The sequence below is a fragment of the Bubalus kerabau genome, chromosome 18 (genome assembly GCF_029407905.1).
Source record: "Bubalus kerabau isolate K-KA32 ecotype Philippines breed swamp buffalo chromosome 18, PCC_UOA_SB_1v2, whole genome shotgun sequence".
Classification (NCBI taxonomy): domain Eukaryota; kingdom Metazoa; phylum Chordata; class Mammalia; order Artiodactyla; family Bovidae; genus Bubalus; species Bubalus kerabau.
Genome location: NC_073641.1, coordinates 69965871 through 69980265, shown reverse-complemented (window position 1 = coordinate 69980265; position 14395 = coordinate 69965871). Strand labels below are relative to the sequence as shown.

At 46.9% G+C, this 14395-nt stretch overlaps 1 protein-coding gene across 1 annotated transcript in view; it reads left to right on the top strand.

Annotated features, from left to right (window-relative positions):
• The window catches only part of LOC129633051 (A disintegrin and metalloproteinase with thrombospondin motifs 16-like), an 86529-nt gene that overhangs the window by 58400 nt on the left and 13734 nt on the right, over positions 1 to 14395 (top strand). Inside the window, exons 4-8 of the mRNA XM_055554831.1 lie at positions 836 to 1118; positions 6497 to 6696; positions 8999 to 9082; positions 11498 to 11657; positions 13324 to 13429. Coding sequence (XP_055410806.1) covers positions 836 to 1118; positions 6497 to 6696; positions 8999 to 9082; positions 11498 to 11657; positions 13324 to 13429 — 833 coding nt within the window. The remainder of the gene's footprint in view (positions 1 to 835; positions 1119 to 6496; positions 6697 to 8998; positions 9083 to 11497; positions 11658 to 13323; positions 13430 to 14395) is intronic.

Below are 14395 nucleotides of genomic sequence, written 5' to 3'. Positions count from 1 at the left end.
ACCATCATCATAATCTGGTTCATTGAGATCTTTTTTGTACAGCTCTTCTGTGTGTTCTTTCCACCTTTTCCTGATCTCTTCAGCATCTACTAGGTCTCTGTTGTTTCTCTCCTTTATTGTGACCATCTTTGGGTGAAATGGTCCCTTGATATTTCCAGTTTTCCTGAAGAGATCTCTGGTCTTTCCTCTTCTGTTGTTTTCTTCTAGAGAAGAGATGCAAAAAGCAAGGGAGAAAGGGAAAGTTTCATTCAACCAAATGAAGAGTTCCAAAGAATAGCAAGGAGAAACAAGAAGGCCTTCTTCAATGAACAGTGCATAAAACTAGAAGAAAACAGCTGACTATATTGGGTTTATAAATTTATGTCTTTATTTGAGAGCTCCCCCACCCACCCTGACCCGTATTACTATCTAGGGCTGTGTGTGTGTTTTCTCCTCCATTTTTTCCAGTAAAGGACCTGACCTTGGTATGCTGTGAGATCTCTCTCTGCTCCAAGAGTCAAATCCTTTGACCTCCACACCACTGTTTCTGAAAAGATGGGGTGGACCCCTCATCCCCTAATTCTCAGCCCTCTATATGACCCTTTTCCACATGGGTTCTCCCTGGAGGGAACCCTGTGTGTGTGTGTGTGTGTGTGTGTGTGTGTATGCTTCTCTGCTCTTTGTGACCCCATGAACTGTAGCCCTCCAGGCTCCTCTGTCCATGGAATTCTTTAATCAAGAATACTGGAGTGGGTTGTCATTTCCCATTCCAGGTTTCTCCCTGGAGGGAACAGCATGTTTGTGAGCAGATGATAAAGCAGCGATGCACCTTTCTTTCTCCCTCTCTCTTCTGCAGTCAGGCATGATAAGAACCCAGGAAGCGGACTACTTCCTGAAGCCCCTCCCTTCACACCTGGCAGGGAGCCCCAGTGACTCCACAGGGGGCAGGCCTCCCTCCCACATCCTGTACAAGAGATCCACCGAGCCACCACCGGCCGTGGGGCCCCACCGGGTCGCGATGATGGAGAAAAAGTGGGGGCTGGAAAACCACCATCTCTTCCACCACGAAGATCAATCCCCACGAGGCTTCAGCTTCAGGCACCCACAGAAGCAGCATTTCTGCGGAAGGCGCAAGAAATGTATGTAAGGACGATTGTCTTTGTAATTTAACGATTAGGATGTTAAGTAAGACACGAGTATTTTTAATTTTCTTCAAAGTAGTCTGCGCTCGAGGTGAAATTTATTGACCACCTTTGCTAATCCTAAGTGATGATTCCAAAGAGAGCTCATCGTCTGGATGTTCAGGATAAAATATCTTTCCATGGCATATGGATAAAGGTAGTTTTTTTTTTGTTTGTTTGTTTAATTTTAAGAGCTGTTCCCTGGGCAGACTAAATGACATGATTCACAGAAATGTGGACTCCTCTACCAGACATCTTCAAAAGAATCCTGGTATCTCTACCCAGTAACTTTATTTTTGAGGTCTAGATTTGTTAATCGGAGAAGGCAATGGCACCCCACTCCAGTACTTTTGCCTGGAAAATCCCATGGACGGAGGAGCCTGGTGGGCTGCAGTCCATGGGGTCGCTAGAGTCAGACACGACTGAGTGACTTCCCTTTCATGCATTGGAGAAGGAAATGGCAACCCACTCCAGTGTTCTTGCCTGGAGAATCCCAGGGATGGGGGAGCCTAGTGGGCTGCCGTCTATGGGGTTGCACAGAGTCGGACACGACTGAAGCGACTTAGCAGCAGATTTGTTAAAGCTGACATGCTTTTCCCACTGAGGTGATTTATCCCTAGGCAGGTTTATATACTTCACTCATCACGTCAGAAGACACAGGATGCACGGTGTAATTTACCTACAATTTTTCACCAAGGCTTTATCGAAGTCCTCTTTGTTTGTGTCATGAACATTTAGGAAGAGAAATGATACTTACATTTTATGTAGGAACCTCTCACAGACTCAGGAATAGAAGTTCAGTGTTTTCTGAACTTGTCCTCGTTTGCTTCAGCTTTCCCCTCAAGCTTGGCTTTATTTGTTAATAGCAAACCTTCCCCAAGGCACTTCTGGAAGCCCACCTTTCTCTGCTGCTTAGCTTCATTGGCCGCTGGGCCAGCAGCCTCACTTAAGTGTGGGCACATGCAGGGGCTCCATAACACACTGCGGAGAAGAGAGAATGACCCAGAATCACTTGGCACCTACGACAGAAGAACAAGCACGGCTGATCTGTTTGCACCCATGTGTCATCTGAACGCATGTCCTGTAAATCAGTCTCAGAATACATTCAGACGGTCTCAAAAATCTCATCCCAAACTGACCAAGAGTGGGCTGGGTCTTAGGGGAGGCAGCAGGAAGAACAGTGTTGAGCACAAGGAGAGCGAACAGGAGGGTGAGAAGGTCAGGGAAGTCCAGCTGAGTGAGCATCAGAACAGGGCACACTGACCAGCAGCGGCTTCCTGAGTCTGTGCAGACGGAGAGGAGGCGGGGGGAGGGGGCGTGGCCGGACAGACCAATGGCGGGGCCAGGCAGGTCAGGGGCGGGGCCAAACAGGTCGAGACCAACTGGAACAGACAGAGAGGCGGGACTCAGGCACAGACAAGGTCAGAGCCAGGAAGATGCTGGCAGGGCTCCCGGTGAGGGTGTAGTCAGAGTAGGACAGACTCCATGCGTCAGAGACAGATGACCAAGCACCTGGATCCAGGCAGGAAAGATGGGCAGGGCTGTCCACGCGTCTTTGACAGGCCGCTCCAGGGCCCAACGCAGATGTTTCAGTGTTTCTGAGCAATCCAGCAGTGCTGACCCTTCTGGAATGAATGTGACCCTTTCATTCTTATCTGGAGGTGACGGGAGTCATTCAGACCCGTAGCTCACAGGCAGCGCACCTGGGCATGCAGGGCAGTACGGTTGTTCTGTTTGGTGTGGCTGTCTGTGCTGTCGATGCATTTGCCTCCAGAGGCATTTCAGAATCTCAGTAGTGGAGTCTGGTTGTTGAGAGGGAGATATCTGAATAAGACACTAAATTATACAATAACACTTGCAGCTGGAAAATGGAAAAATGTAGCCATTTTTTTCTCTTTTTTAATCTTAATTTTTTTAATTACAGAAGTATGATAACTCATTTACAGGAGTCTCAGAATATACAGAACAAGGTTACATATAGTTCCACTATATATTACAGTTTTTTTTAAGTAGATGAAGATTTTTAGTTGGAGTTTCAATATCAAACTCTCAAAAATTAATAGAACGAATACACAGAGAAGTAGAAGGCTATAGTAGACCTGAAAAGCACTATGTTTTCATAATAAAACTAGAAAAAAGGTGGCAGAAAATGTGGGTGGCGTCAGTGGCTGATCTGGTGCTGTTGACTTGCCATCTCTGCCCGCTTCTGCAGGGCACATGGCAGTTCTTTGCCCTGGGCCCCCCGAGCAGCTGGGGCCATGCCTAGCAGAATTAGCACAATCCCTCCGGGCTGAGCACTTAATCCTCAGGGCTCACTTATCTGACAGCGTGGGACACGATATTCCCACACTATCCATGAGGCTTTGGGCTTCCCTGGAGGTACCTCCATCTTCTGTCTCAGGGGGGTTTACACCTACAAAGATTCTGTCCTGGAGTCTCTGCTCAGGAGATGAGGGATTTTCCTGTGTGTTTAGGCTTCCCTAGTGGGCTGCTGTCTATGGGGTCGCACAGAGCCAGACACGACTGAAGTGACTCAGCAGCAGCAGCAGCTGTGGCTCAGACAGTAAAGGATCTGCCTACCATGCAGGAGACCCAGGTTCGATCCCCAGGTGGAGAAGATCCCTGGAGAAGAAAATGGCAACCCACTCCAGGATTCTTGCCTAGAGAATTCCATGGGCAGACCACGGGGTCACAAAGAGTCGGACACGACTGAGCAGCTAACCCTTTCACTTTGTGGGTTTAGGGTTTAGGCATCTCTCTCTGTTGAAAAGGGCGGAGAAAAGCAGGCTGATTTGCTTAAAATCAATTGTGACTCTGAACCTCAGGCTCAAATAGTAGCTTGCTGCTTCTAGCTGAGGCATCATGGGTGGGTTTTGAGCTGGGACTCACGTGTGGCAGGAGATGCTGTGAGGCCATATTGAGCGGATGACTTGTTTTGAGGGGCTTTTCAGACCCCAGGCCAGTGAGACCTCCACCTCTGTGCTCCTGCCTCTTTCCAGTACTGAGGGCCTGGGGAACTGCTATGTTCCCATCTCCGCTTGTACCCTGTATTTATGGAAATTAAGACTAACAGCCCTGGGACCACACTGCCAGATCTGAAATCCATTCCTAATGCCTTCTAGGAAGGGATTTTGAGAAAGTGATGTTCATCTCCCGTGTCTCGGTGGCCTCACTCCTACCCATGGCTAGCATAGAGAGTGAATGGGTTATACATAGACATCTCTTATGGGGGAGACCACATCAGTGTAAACCGCGTCAATGCAAATGGCACGTGATGGGTGCTTATTAAACTGTAGCCGGTGTAGCTGTTATCCTCCCAAGAGTTCTTTTAAGTTTGCAAGTATTTTAGCAAAGAGAGTAAAATGCAGTGGATGTGAGTATCAGTCAATCAGAACAGTGTCTTCTAGCTGAGTATTCCATGAGCAGAGCTGGCATAGATTTTGAATTAGTGCCACCTTCATTTTGGGGGGGCTCCAAAATCACTGCAGATGGTGACTGCAGCCATGAAATTAAAAGACACTTACTCCTTGGAGGGAAAGTTATGACCAACCTAGATAGCATATTAAAAAGCAGAAATATTACTTTGCCAACAAAGGTCCGTCTAGTCAAGGCTATAGTTTTTCCAGTGGTCATGTATGGATGTGAGAGTTGGACTGTGAAGAAGGCTGAGTGCCGAAGAATTGATGCTTTTGAACTGTGGTGCTGGAGAAGACTCTTGCAAGTCCCTTGGACTGCAAGGAGATCGAACCAGTCCATCCTAAAGGACATCAGTCCTAGATGTTCATTGGAAGGACTGATGATGAGGTTGAAACTCCAGTACTTTGGCCACTCATGAGAAGAGTTGACTCATTGGAAAAGACTCTGATGCTGGGAGGGATTGGGGGCAGGATGAGAAGGGGACAACAGAGGGTGAGATGGCTGGATGGCATCACTGAGTCGATGCACATGAGTTTGGGTGAACTCTGGGAGTTGGTGATGGACAGGGAGGCCTGGCATGCTGCGATTCATGGGGTCGCAAAGAATCAGACACGACTGAGCAACTGAACTGAACTGACTGACTGAATTCGGTAATTCACCTAATTCAGTAAAGTACTGCCACCTAATATGTGGATACTTTCACACGGAGCAATTCTAACCATGTTTTCTGAGGCATCCACCAAACTTGACCATTTTTAGCATAGCGTCAACTTCCCGATTATCAAAGCCAAAACTATTTTTAAACAGCTTGCTCTAAGAGGACCAAGTCTATTTTGTCTTCCAGTTAAATTAGGTAAATATTTATAATACTTTTGAGGAAATTCAGCTCTACAGTGGATCTGTCTGGAGCATTTATAACCCACTGGAAATACTACAGACAATCTGGCTGTGTGTTTATAACCCACTGGAAATACTACAGACTATCCAGCTGTGTGTCCAGACCTGGGAATCAACTTTAAAACCTCTTAGATCATTAAAAGTCTTCAAATGAGAACACCGTGTAACAGCACTTCTTTTTGTAATTATTAGTTTTATTGCTCTGTCAGTGACTCCATTTCAGAGCCCCTGTTGCACATACCCTCATGTTCACAATCTTGGAACATCTTGCTTTTAGACACCAGCACTTCAGAGCCAAAGTGATCTTTTTGTTTTTGTTGTTGAGTTGCTCAGTCGTGTACTCCTCTTTGCAACCCCGCAGACTGCAGCACGCCAGGCTTCCCTGTCCATCACCAACTCCCAGAGTGTGGTCAGAATCATGTCAGTTGAATTGGGGATGCCATCCAACCATCTCGTCTTCTGTCATTCCCTTCTCCTCCTGCTGCCAGTCTTTCCCAGCATCAGGTTTTTTTCCAGTGAATCAGCTCTTCACACCAGATGGCCAAAGGATTAGAGCTTCAGCTTCAGGATCAGTCCTTCCAATGAATATTCAGGGTTGATTTCCTTTAGGATGGATTGGTTGGATCTTCTTGCAGTCCAAGGGACTCTCAAGAGTCTTCTCCAGCACCACAGTTTGAAAGCATCAATTCTTCAGTGCTTAGCCTTCTTTATGGTCCAACTCTAACATCCGTACATGACTACTGGAAAAAGCACAGCTTTGACTATACAGACCAATTTGTTTTAAATCAGGAGAAATGCATACAAAAGTCCATATAGTGATGAATTCTATGACATCTAGGCTATGCAAACTTTATGTAAATGTAGTGTCCCACCTTAACACAAGTTTCACATCGTAGTTTTAAGGGTCTTATGGTTCATTTCATGAACATTCATTTTTTTAATCCATTTTCTTTAGCACGAGCTCTGCCACTGGTTTGTGTGATGACTTTGCTTTTACTTCCTCTCCAAACGCCCCCCTGTAGACATGCCCAAGCCTCCCAAAGAAGACCTTTTCATCTTGCCGGATGAGTATAAATCATGTGTAAGGCAAAAGCGGTCCCTTCTGAAGTCCCATAGGAATGAAGAGCTGAATGTGGAGACGCTGGTTGTGGTTGACAAAAAGATGATGCAAAACCATGGCCATGAAAACATCACCACCTACGTGCTGACAATTCTCAACATGGTAGGCACATCCTTCTCTTTGAGTTGCGTGTGTAATTCTGCCTCATGGTGTGTGTTAGTGTGTGTGTTTGCCTCCTTCTTTTACTTGTGGATTTATGTTTCATACTCAAGAAATATTTTATCCATGATAGCTCCTTCAGTTTTACTATGCTCCAATCATAAGAGCCATTTTCAGGCCTTCAGAGAATAAAATTTGGAGGATGAACAATTTGGCATGAAAAAAATATGAACAATATTTCAAGTTTACAATGTATCCATTTATCAGAAATCACCAAGAGGATGCTGAGACATTTGAGTGCAGTAAGTCTGCCCATCAGCATTATATATGTATGATTTTAGGTGGCCCTATAGAAATGCCCATCTCCCCTGGTGGTTCAGATGGTAAAGAATCCACCTCCAATGAGGGAGACCTGGCTTTGATCCCTGAGTTGGGAAGATCCCTTGGAGAAGGGAATGGCAACCCATTCCAGTATTCTTGCCTGGAGAATTCTATGGAGAGAGGAGCCCAGTGGGCTACAGTCCATGGGGTCACAAAGGGTTGGACATGACTGAAGTGACTTAAAACACAGCACATAGAAAATGCTCATCTTTTTAGGAATGTGAATATAAAAGATGCATTATTTTATCTTCAAGAACAAGAAGCAGTACACCGTTTAGAATGTCACTGCAGTGGTGACCTAAATGGAAATGCAATCCAAAATCAAGGGGATGTGTGTACACATGGGGCTTCCCTGGTGGCTCAGCGGTAAAGAACCCACCTACTGGTGCAGGAAATACGGGTTCACTCTCTGGGTCGGGAAGATCCCTTGGAGAAGGAAATCGAAATCCACTCCAGTGTTCTTGCCTGGGAAATCCCACAGACAGAGGAGCCTGGCATGCTGCAGTCCATGGGATGACAGAGTCGGACATGACTTTGTGACTAAACAACAAGAGCAAATAATGTAGAGATATAATACATATGACTGGCTCCCTCCGCTGTACAGCAGAAACTAACGCACCACTGTAAAGCAACTACACTCCAATAATTTTTTTTTTAATGTCACTGTAGATAGAAATGTGTCTGGCTTCGTGTCTGCTTGGCAGCTCTAGTCTTTACTAAAGTGTGGCGAGAGGTGTCTGAGCCCCATTCCACCTAAGTGGAATCTGCATAACAGAAGACAAAATTTGGGGCCATCAAAGTGCATTTTTAAAATAGTTGTATTTGAAACATACATTTCACATCCCGATAAACAGAGTACCCCTAAATATGATTCAGTCTGCTGTGATTCGGCATGGCTGCTCTCACTGTCCTCGTTTTTGGTGGCCAGACCCTCGTGGTTTCCAGTCTCCCAGGGGACTGAGGGAGGTGGTCACCCAGAGGCACCCGCCACTGCAGGTCTCTGCCATTTGCAAACATTGCCTGTGTTCTGTTGAGCTTTTCCCACATTTCCATATCTTGGTGCCAAATCAGTTCCCTGGAGCTTCCCGTGACCATTGACTCATCCTCACTCATCACCCTAACCCTAACCTCAAATGCCTGAGGTGACGCCTGATCAAATGCCTGATCACTCTGATCACTCATTTCTACCCCTGTGACCTTCACCTCTAATGTCTGCATCTCCCCTTGATCACCGTCTTTCTGCATTGATTTCCTTATCTTTCTTGTATCCTCTTGGTCTTTTCCCAAGAAGTTCTCTTATGCTTCTGGAATCTTTCGCTTGGACAGCTTGGGGAGTGCTTACCTGTGGATCATCACTGTCAGTTAAAAAAGAAACTTCCTTGTAGTCTAATGAGGACACTTACCAACTAAGGGGACTTGTGAGCCCTTCACTGGTGTTTGATAACATGTGGGACCTGCCTCCCCAGACTTCATTGTTTTACTTCCAAGCACCAACTATAAGGACCCAACAGTTGGTGTGATTAGATGTTCCCATACCTGTGTGTCTTGGGCTTTCCTGATGACTCAGATGATAAAGAATCTGCCTGCCTTGCAGGAGACCTGGGTTCCATCCCTGGGTTGGGAAGATCCCCTGGAGAAGGGAAAGGCTACCCACTCCAGTATTCTTGCCTGGAGAATCCCATGGACAGAGGAGCCTGGCAGGCTACAGTCCATGGGGTCTCAAAGAGTCAGACACGACTGAGCGACTAACACTTTCACTTTCACACTTCACTTCACATCCCTGTGTGTCTAGCAGTGTAAGAAACTAAACATTGCTCTGTCAGTGGAGAACATGGGATTGGCCTTCAGCTGTGAACTCCAGGATAAGGGCTGGGGGAAAGGGTGTCATGTACAGGGACTGACATGAATTACCTGTCTTTCCCAGGTGTCTGCTCTATTCAAAGACGGGACAATAGGAGGGAATATCAACATTGCCATTGTCGCCCTTATTCTTCTGGAAGAGGAACAGGTATCCTATCTTTGATACAAGCAGCTTCCCCGCCTCAGAAAAATAAGTGCAAAATATTCATTTTCCTAAATGTAATTTTTCTATGGATTCTTCCCTTCTCTTTCCCTTGAGGACAGAAACATTCTGATATTGTGTGTCTAATACAGTCAGTTTCTTGTCAGTTCCCATAATGCTTATGTGACTTTTGTTTGTGATTTTTGTGCAGAGAAGTAAAGCATACTCATTTGCTTGGCTAATAAGAAAATGGAAAGGAAAAGTAACGTTAAAATATATTTATTTATTTGGCCGCACTGGTCTTAGTTGAGATGCTCAGGATCTCCGATCTTCATTGCAGCGTGCAGGGTTCTTTAGTTGTGGCCTGTGGGATTTAGATCCCTGAACAGAGATTGAACCTAGGTCCCTTGCATTGAGAGCGTGAAGTTTTAGCCACTGGACCACTGTGGAAGTCCCAAAAAGAACTACTGTAAATACCTGGGTGGGAAATACACCCACAATACGAAGCGTGTTCCACTGTGAGCCCTGAGGATGGAGGTGGCGTCTTTTGTTAGAAGGCGTTTAATAGCGCCCTGTAGCCCAGAGGCGGCACCACTCTGCAGCCTGCGTGCTTGCGCTCTGTTACCTCCCAAGCACTGACACTCACCTTTACCACCTTCAGTCTCAGCATTTTATTCTTAGAGTCTAGAATGTCAGTCACATTTCTCTCATTGCATGCAAACCTCCAAATTATGCTGGATCTTGGGAGCAGTGGGGAAACGATTCTCTGATGCCTTCATTTCAGAACCCCTATGTGGACACACAGAGGTGCACCTCCATTCACAATGCACCTCGGGTGGGCATCTTGTGGCAGAAGTAAGGGGGAGTTTCTTAGCCATAAAGGGCTCTCAGCTCTATTTTGCCCTGAGCTGGTCAGGGAGTGAACCCCGGGTCCTAGTCAGGCACCCAGCCTCCAGTTCCACCCTTGCTGGTGTTTCAGCAGAGTCTCCTGTTAGCCATGGTTGTCTTGTTTATGAAACAAATACTTTTTAGATGAACTCTGAGATCCTTGATAAGATCTCAGATGCCTTCAGATTTGCAGGTTCTGGGCTGTGGCCCTCTTTCCATGCAGGCGGGGTGTGCAGGGGCAGGTGTGTTTCTGGACTGAATAGTCAGCGAAGTACAACTCCATTGCCTCTCGTGTGTGTCTGCAGAGGGGGCTGCTGACTGAGCAGGGATTCCCAGGTGACAGGTTAATTATTCTCTGCATTAAAACGTTTCACCTTGGAATTCATCCAAGCGGCAAAGAATAAGCAAGGTTATCGTTTGATCATACACCTGTGTTAACTTTAATTAATGCAGTTTTCCTGGAAATCACCAGCTGAAGAATGTAAGGCATGTCCCAGGGTTGATGCCCAGCATTAGCTTGGGTGCGTTTGGCTCTCTGGAAAGACACAGTGAGCACTGAAGGAGAAAATGTGTTAGTGACTGAGAGACACGGTTCCAGCCCAACACTCTGGTCAGAAAAGCTTTAAAGTTGTTGTCCTGAAATGGAGATGTTTAAGCTGGTTTTCTGTGACCATCCATAGGAAAATATATTGAACCTATAGATAAGGTTTAAATAACTCATCTGCCAGCTTTGAGAGCTATTCTTACCAGCCCCCCCAATTCTTCGTTTACCAAGAGTTCAGGTCACCTTCATTCTGATCTCTCATTGCTGATCTATTAGAACTTAGTGTATATACCATGGTGGTTCAGTGGTAAAGAATCTGCCTGTCAATGCAGGAGATGCGGGTTTGATGCCTGGGTTGGGAAGATACCCTGGAAGAGGAAATGGCAACCCACTCCAGTATTCTTGCCTGGGAATTCCCATGGACAGAGGAGCCTGGCGGGATATAGTCCTTGAGGTCACAAAAAAGTCAAACATGACTTAGCTACAGAACAACAACAGCAATACATGGAGGAGGCTGAACGTCACCTGGAACTATCCTTCTAGTTCCAGCCTGTTTTCTAGAAATAAAGAAATTTCTTTCTAGACATAAAGAAATAAAGCTTTGTCAGTTGAGCAGCCCCTTCTTACAACATGGTGTCTCTGTGGAAAACTGACCTAATTTAACGCTGTAATAATAACTCTTAGAAGAGTTACAGACACAGAAGTAATGTTTCTTGGGTCATCGAAGTGTGATCAGTGATCGAATGCATCCTCACTGTTTTTGTACAGAACTAGAGAAAGGGACATGAGCGTCTGCACTGAATCTACAAGTTTTAAATACAATGCCCTCCTTTGGATTTTAATACATGAGATGGATAGATTAGTTCGTCTGCCATTCAGATTCAGCCACATCATTGGAATCCAAATCAGTGGTAGTGTGTGGGGATGGCAGTGCCAGGGCCGCTGCTGACATGCTTTCTTCCTGTTTTCTCGGGCGCCCTCCCACGCAGCCAGGCTTGGTGATAAGCCACCACGCGGACCACAGCCTGAGCAGCTTCTGCCAGTGGCAGTCTGGACTGACGGGGAAAGATGGGGCTCGCCACGACCACGCCATCTTACTCACCGGCCTGGACATATGCTCCTGGAAGAACGAGCCCTGTGACACCCTGGGTAAGCGCCTCCGCCAGGGCTTCGCCAGATCCGTGGGCGCCGTGCGCCGTCAGCAGCCCGGGACACGGAGGGGTCTCACCTCCCTCCCGGCCCGTAAGTGGCAGCTGCTGCTGAGTGCCTTTGTGAGAAACAGACGCCGTCCCTGCGTAAACGTCGGCCAGACATAAGAGTGCGCTTGTCCTCACCAAAATCACTTCTTTCCCGTGGAAAGGTCTCACCGATTCAAGAACTCCTGTCTCTTCTAATTTAAGAAATAATTTCTTCCATTTCTTCCTCTAATTGTGAGAGTGGAATCAAGAGGTCCAAGTGGGTCTCTCATAATAGGAAAGACATATGTTTGTGAATATTTATAGAGCTACCGCAATAATATTGTGTTCCTCATCTTTCTGTTTCTCTATAAATATCTCAATCTTAGCCACTTTTAGCATGTTTAAAGGGTTGACTGAATGTTAGTGGTACTTTATGATGCAAATTTTTTTTATACTTTTCCAAACAGTGTAAACAGTGAAATGTGAAACAGGAAACCCTCGGACAATCACACAAAGGGCCCTGAATAAGGTGGGAGAAGGGCGTTTGTTCTCCCTGTGTGGAACGACAGTCCACAGTTCTGTGTAATGTTCAAGTTACAGGTTACAATGGGAGCAACATCCATGATGTGGTTTTTTTGCAAATGGTGTAAAATAGTGTAAACAGTGAGCTACTGACAGAGGCACTCCTGGACTTTTTTTTTTTTTTTCTGTTTCTCCATTTCTTTCCAAGGTCTTGGGGAAGAAGTCTCTTTGTTACAAAAACATTCAGACAAGGCTGGGTTTGATAGAGGTCAGTCCTGACTCCTTGTTCCCCGAAAGGCCTGCATACAAAGTGGGTCCTGGGCCGCCTGCGTGGCTGTGGGATCCAGCAGGGCTCCCAGCCGCCAGCTGTGAGCCTGACCCACCGGGCCTACACCGTGCACGCCGTGAGGCTGACCCAGAATGCCTGCTTTCCTTCTGGGGCCTGGAACCGGGGCCCACACCAGGCCGAGGTGCCCTGTGGCCAGCCCCCAGCCAACGCCTGGACCTGAGTCTCTGCTGAGCAACCTGGTCGGCGTTATTCCTCCTGTGGGGGATTAAGTCCTTTTGTGCAAGGCCACCTCGGAGAAGGCCCCGGATCCTCGCGCCTGGTTTCCCCCGGGCCTTTCCCCAGGTGCTCGCTCCCTCTGCTGATTCTACACTTTATCATTTTATCCACATTAAATTATACCCATGAGCAGGACAGATGCTGAGTCCTGTGAACAGCTCCCTGCCGGCAGGTCGTCCACCCTGGCGTGGCCTTGAGGGCCACTGACACCCACTCTCCACAGCACTTTGTGTCGGGCCTCTGAGGACACAGACATTTGTAGGAAAAAAGCTGAAATTCTCCTCCCTCAGCATGGAACCCCCCTTGTAACCTGTAACTGGAACATGACATAGAACTGTGGAGAACAAACGCCATGAAGAGAGAACAAACGCCCCTCTCCCACGTTATTCGGGGCCCTTAACAGGGGTTTCCTGTTTCACATTTCACCTGACAAAGACGAGAACCAGGCGTCTCGGAAGGACAGAGGTGAACACACGCATGTGCTGTGCCCCCGTCTCTATTTTCCTATGGTGCTGGGCCTGTACATTCTTTCCATCCATTTGTCTCGTAGGATTCGCACCCATCAGTGGCATGTGCAGTAAATACCGCAGCTGTACGATTAATGAGGACACGGGTCTTGGACTGGCCTTCACCATTGCCCACGAGTCTGGACACAAGTGAGTGCATCTCCCTGGGAGGGCGGAGCCTGGCGTCCCCTCTGGGCTGGATGTTTGTCTTGAAATGGTGATGGGTAGGTCACATCTGTAAGGGGACATTCCAGCAGGAATGCCATGGACCATAGGAGATGATCTCGTAGGTGCATCTATTCCGTTTGAATGCCTCGCTGTGCTCGATCTCAAGCAGTGGTGATCCACGCATTTGCTCTTTGCTCCCTCTCTTCACCCATTCCTGCTCACACATGTGCAAACAACCACACACTGCAGTCTCATCTGTCTGTCCCTGCTCCTCTGTCCTGTGTCTTGAGCTTGTCCTGTGGGCTGACTGCATTCCCTGGTTAGCTCCTGCAGAAGGACCCCACGTAACTGAGGATGGTAAACGTTGGTAACTTACTGTTTGAAAGTTTGCATTCTGATGTCACTCTGATCATTTGTAGAGATGGGTTGTGGTTGGTGTGCAGGGTTTGGGGAACGCAGACAGGACAAGAGATGCAGTCTGGTAGGAGCTGGTTGGCTTCCACATCCCCACGTGCCCACCGTTGTCAGTTGTGAATTGAAGCAGCAACAGGGTGAGTGGGGAGCCTGGGGCCTTGGCGGACGGATGGACCAGTGCAGGACCAAGCAATTCTCAGTGATGGGTGGCTTGTCATTAGCAATATCTTTTAAAGTGAGAAGCTTACCTTTATTCCTGTAAAAATGAAACACTTCTGTCAATTATTTCTAGCAGCTGTTATTCTTAAACAAGCTTTCTTATGCTAATAATCTATAGGTCGCCTCACTTTGAGGCACCATCTACTTAAATTTTTTTTTTTTCTCAATGGGGCTCACTTGCTGACTTTCTGCAATTGCTTTGTTTATATGAGCATCAGCAATAATAACACAAATATTTTTCTTCTGGATTGAAATTGTACTTGAAGCTTCTAGAAAGCCCACAACCAGGAGTTACATTTTTTTTCTAATTTTACT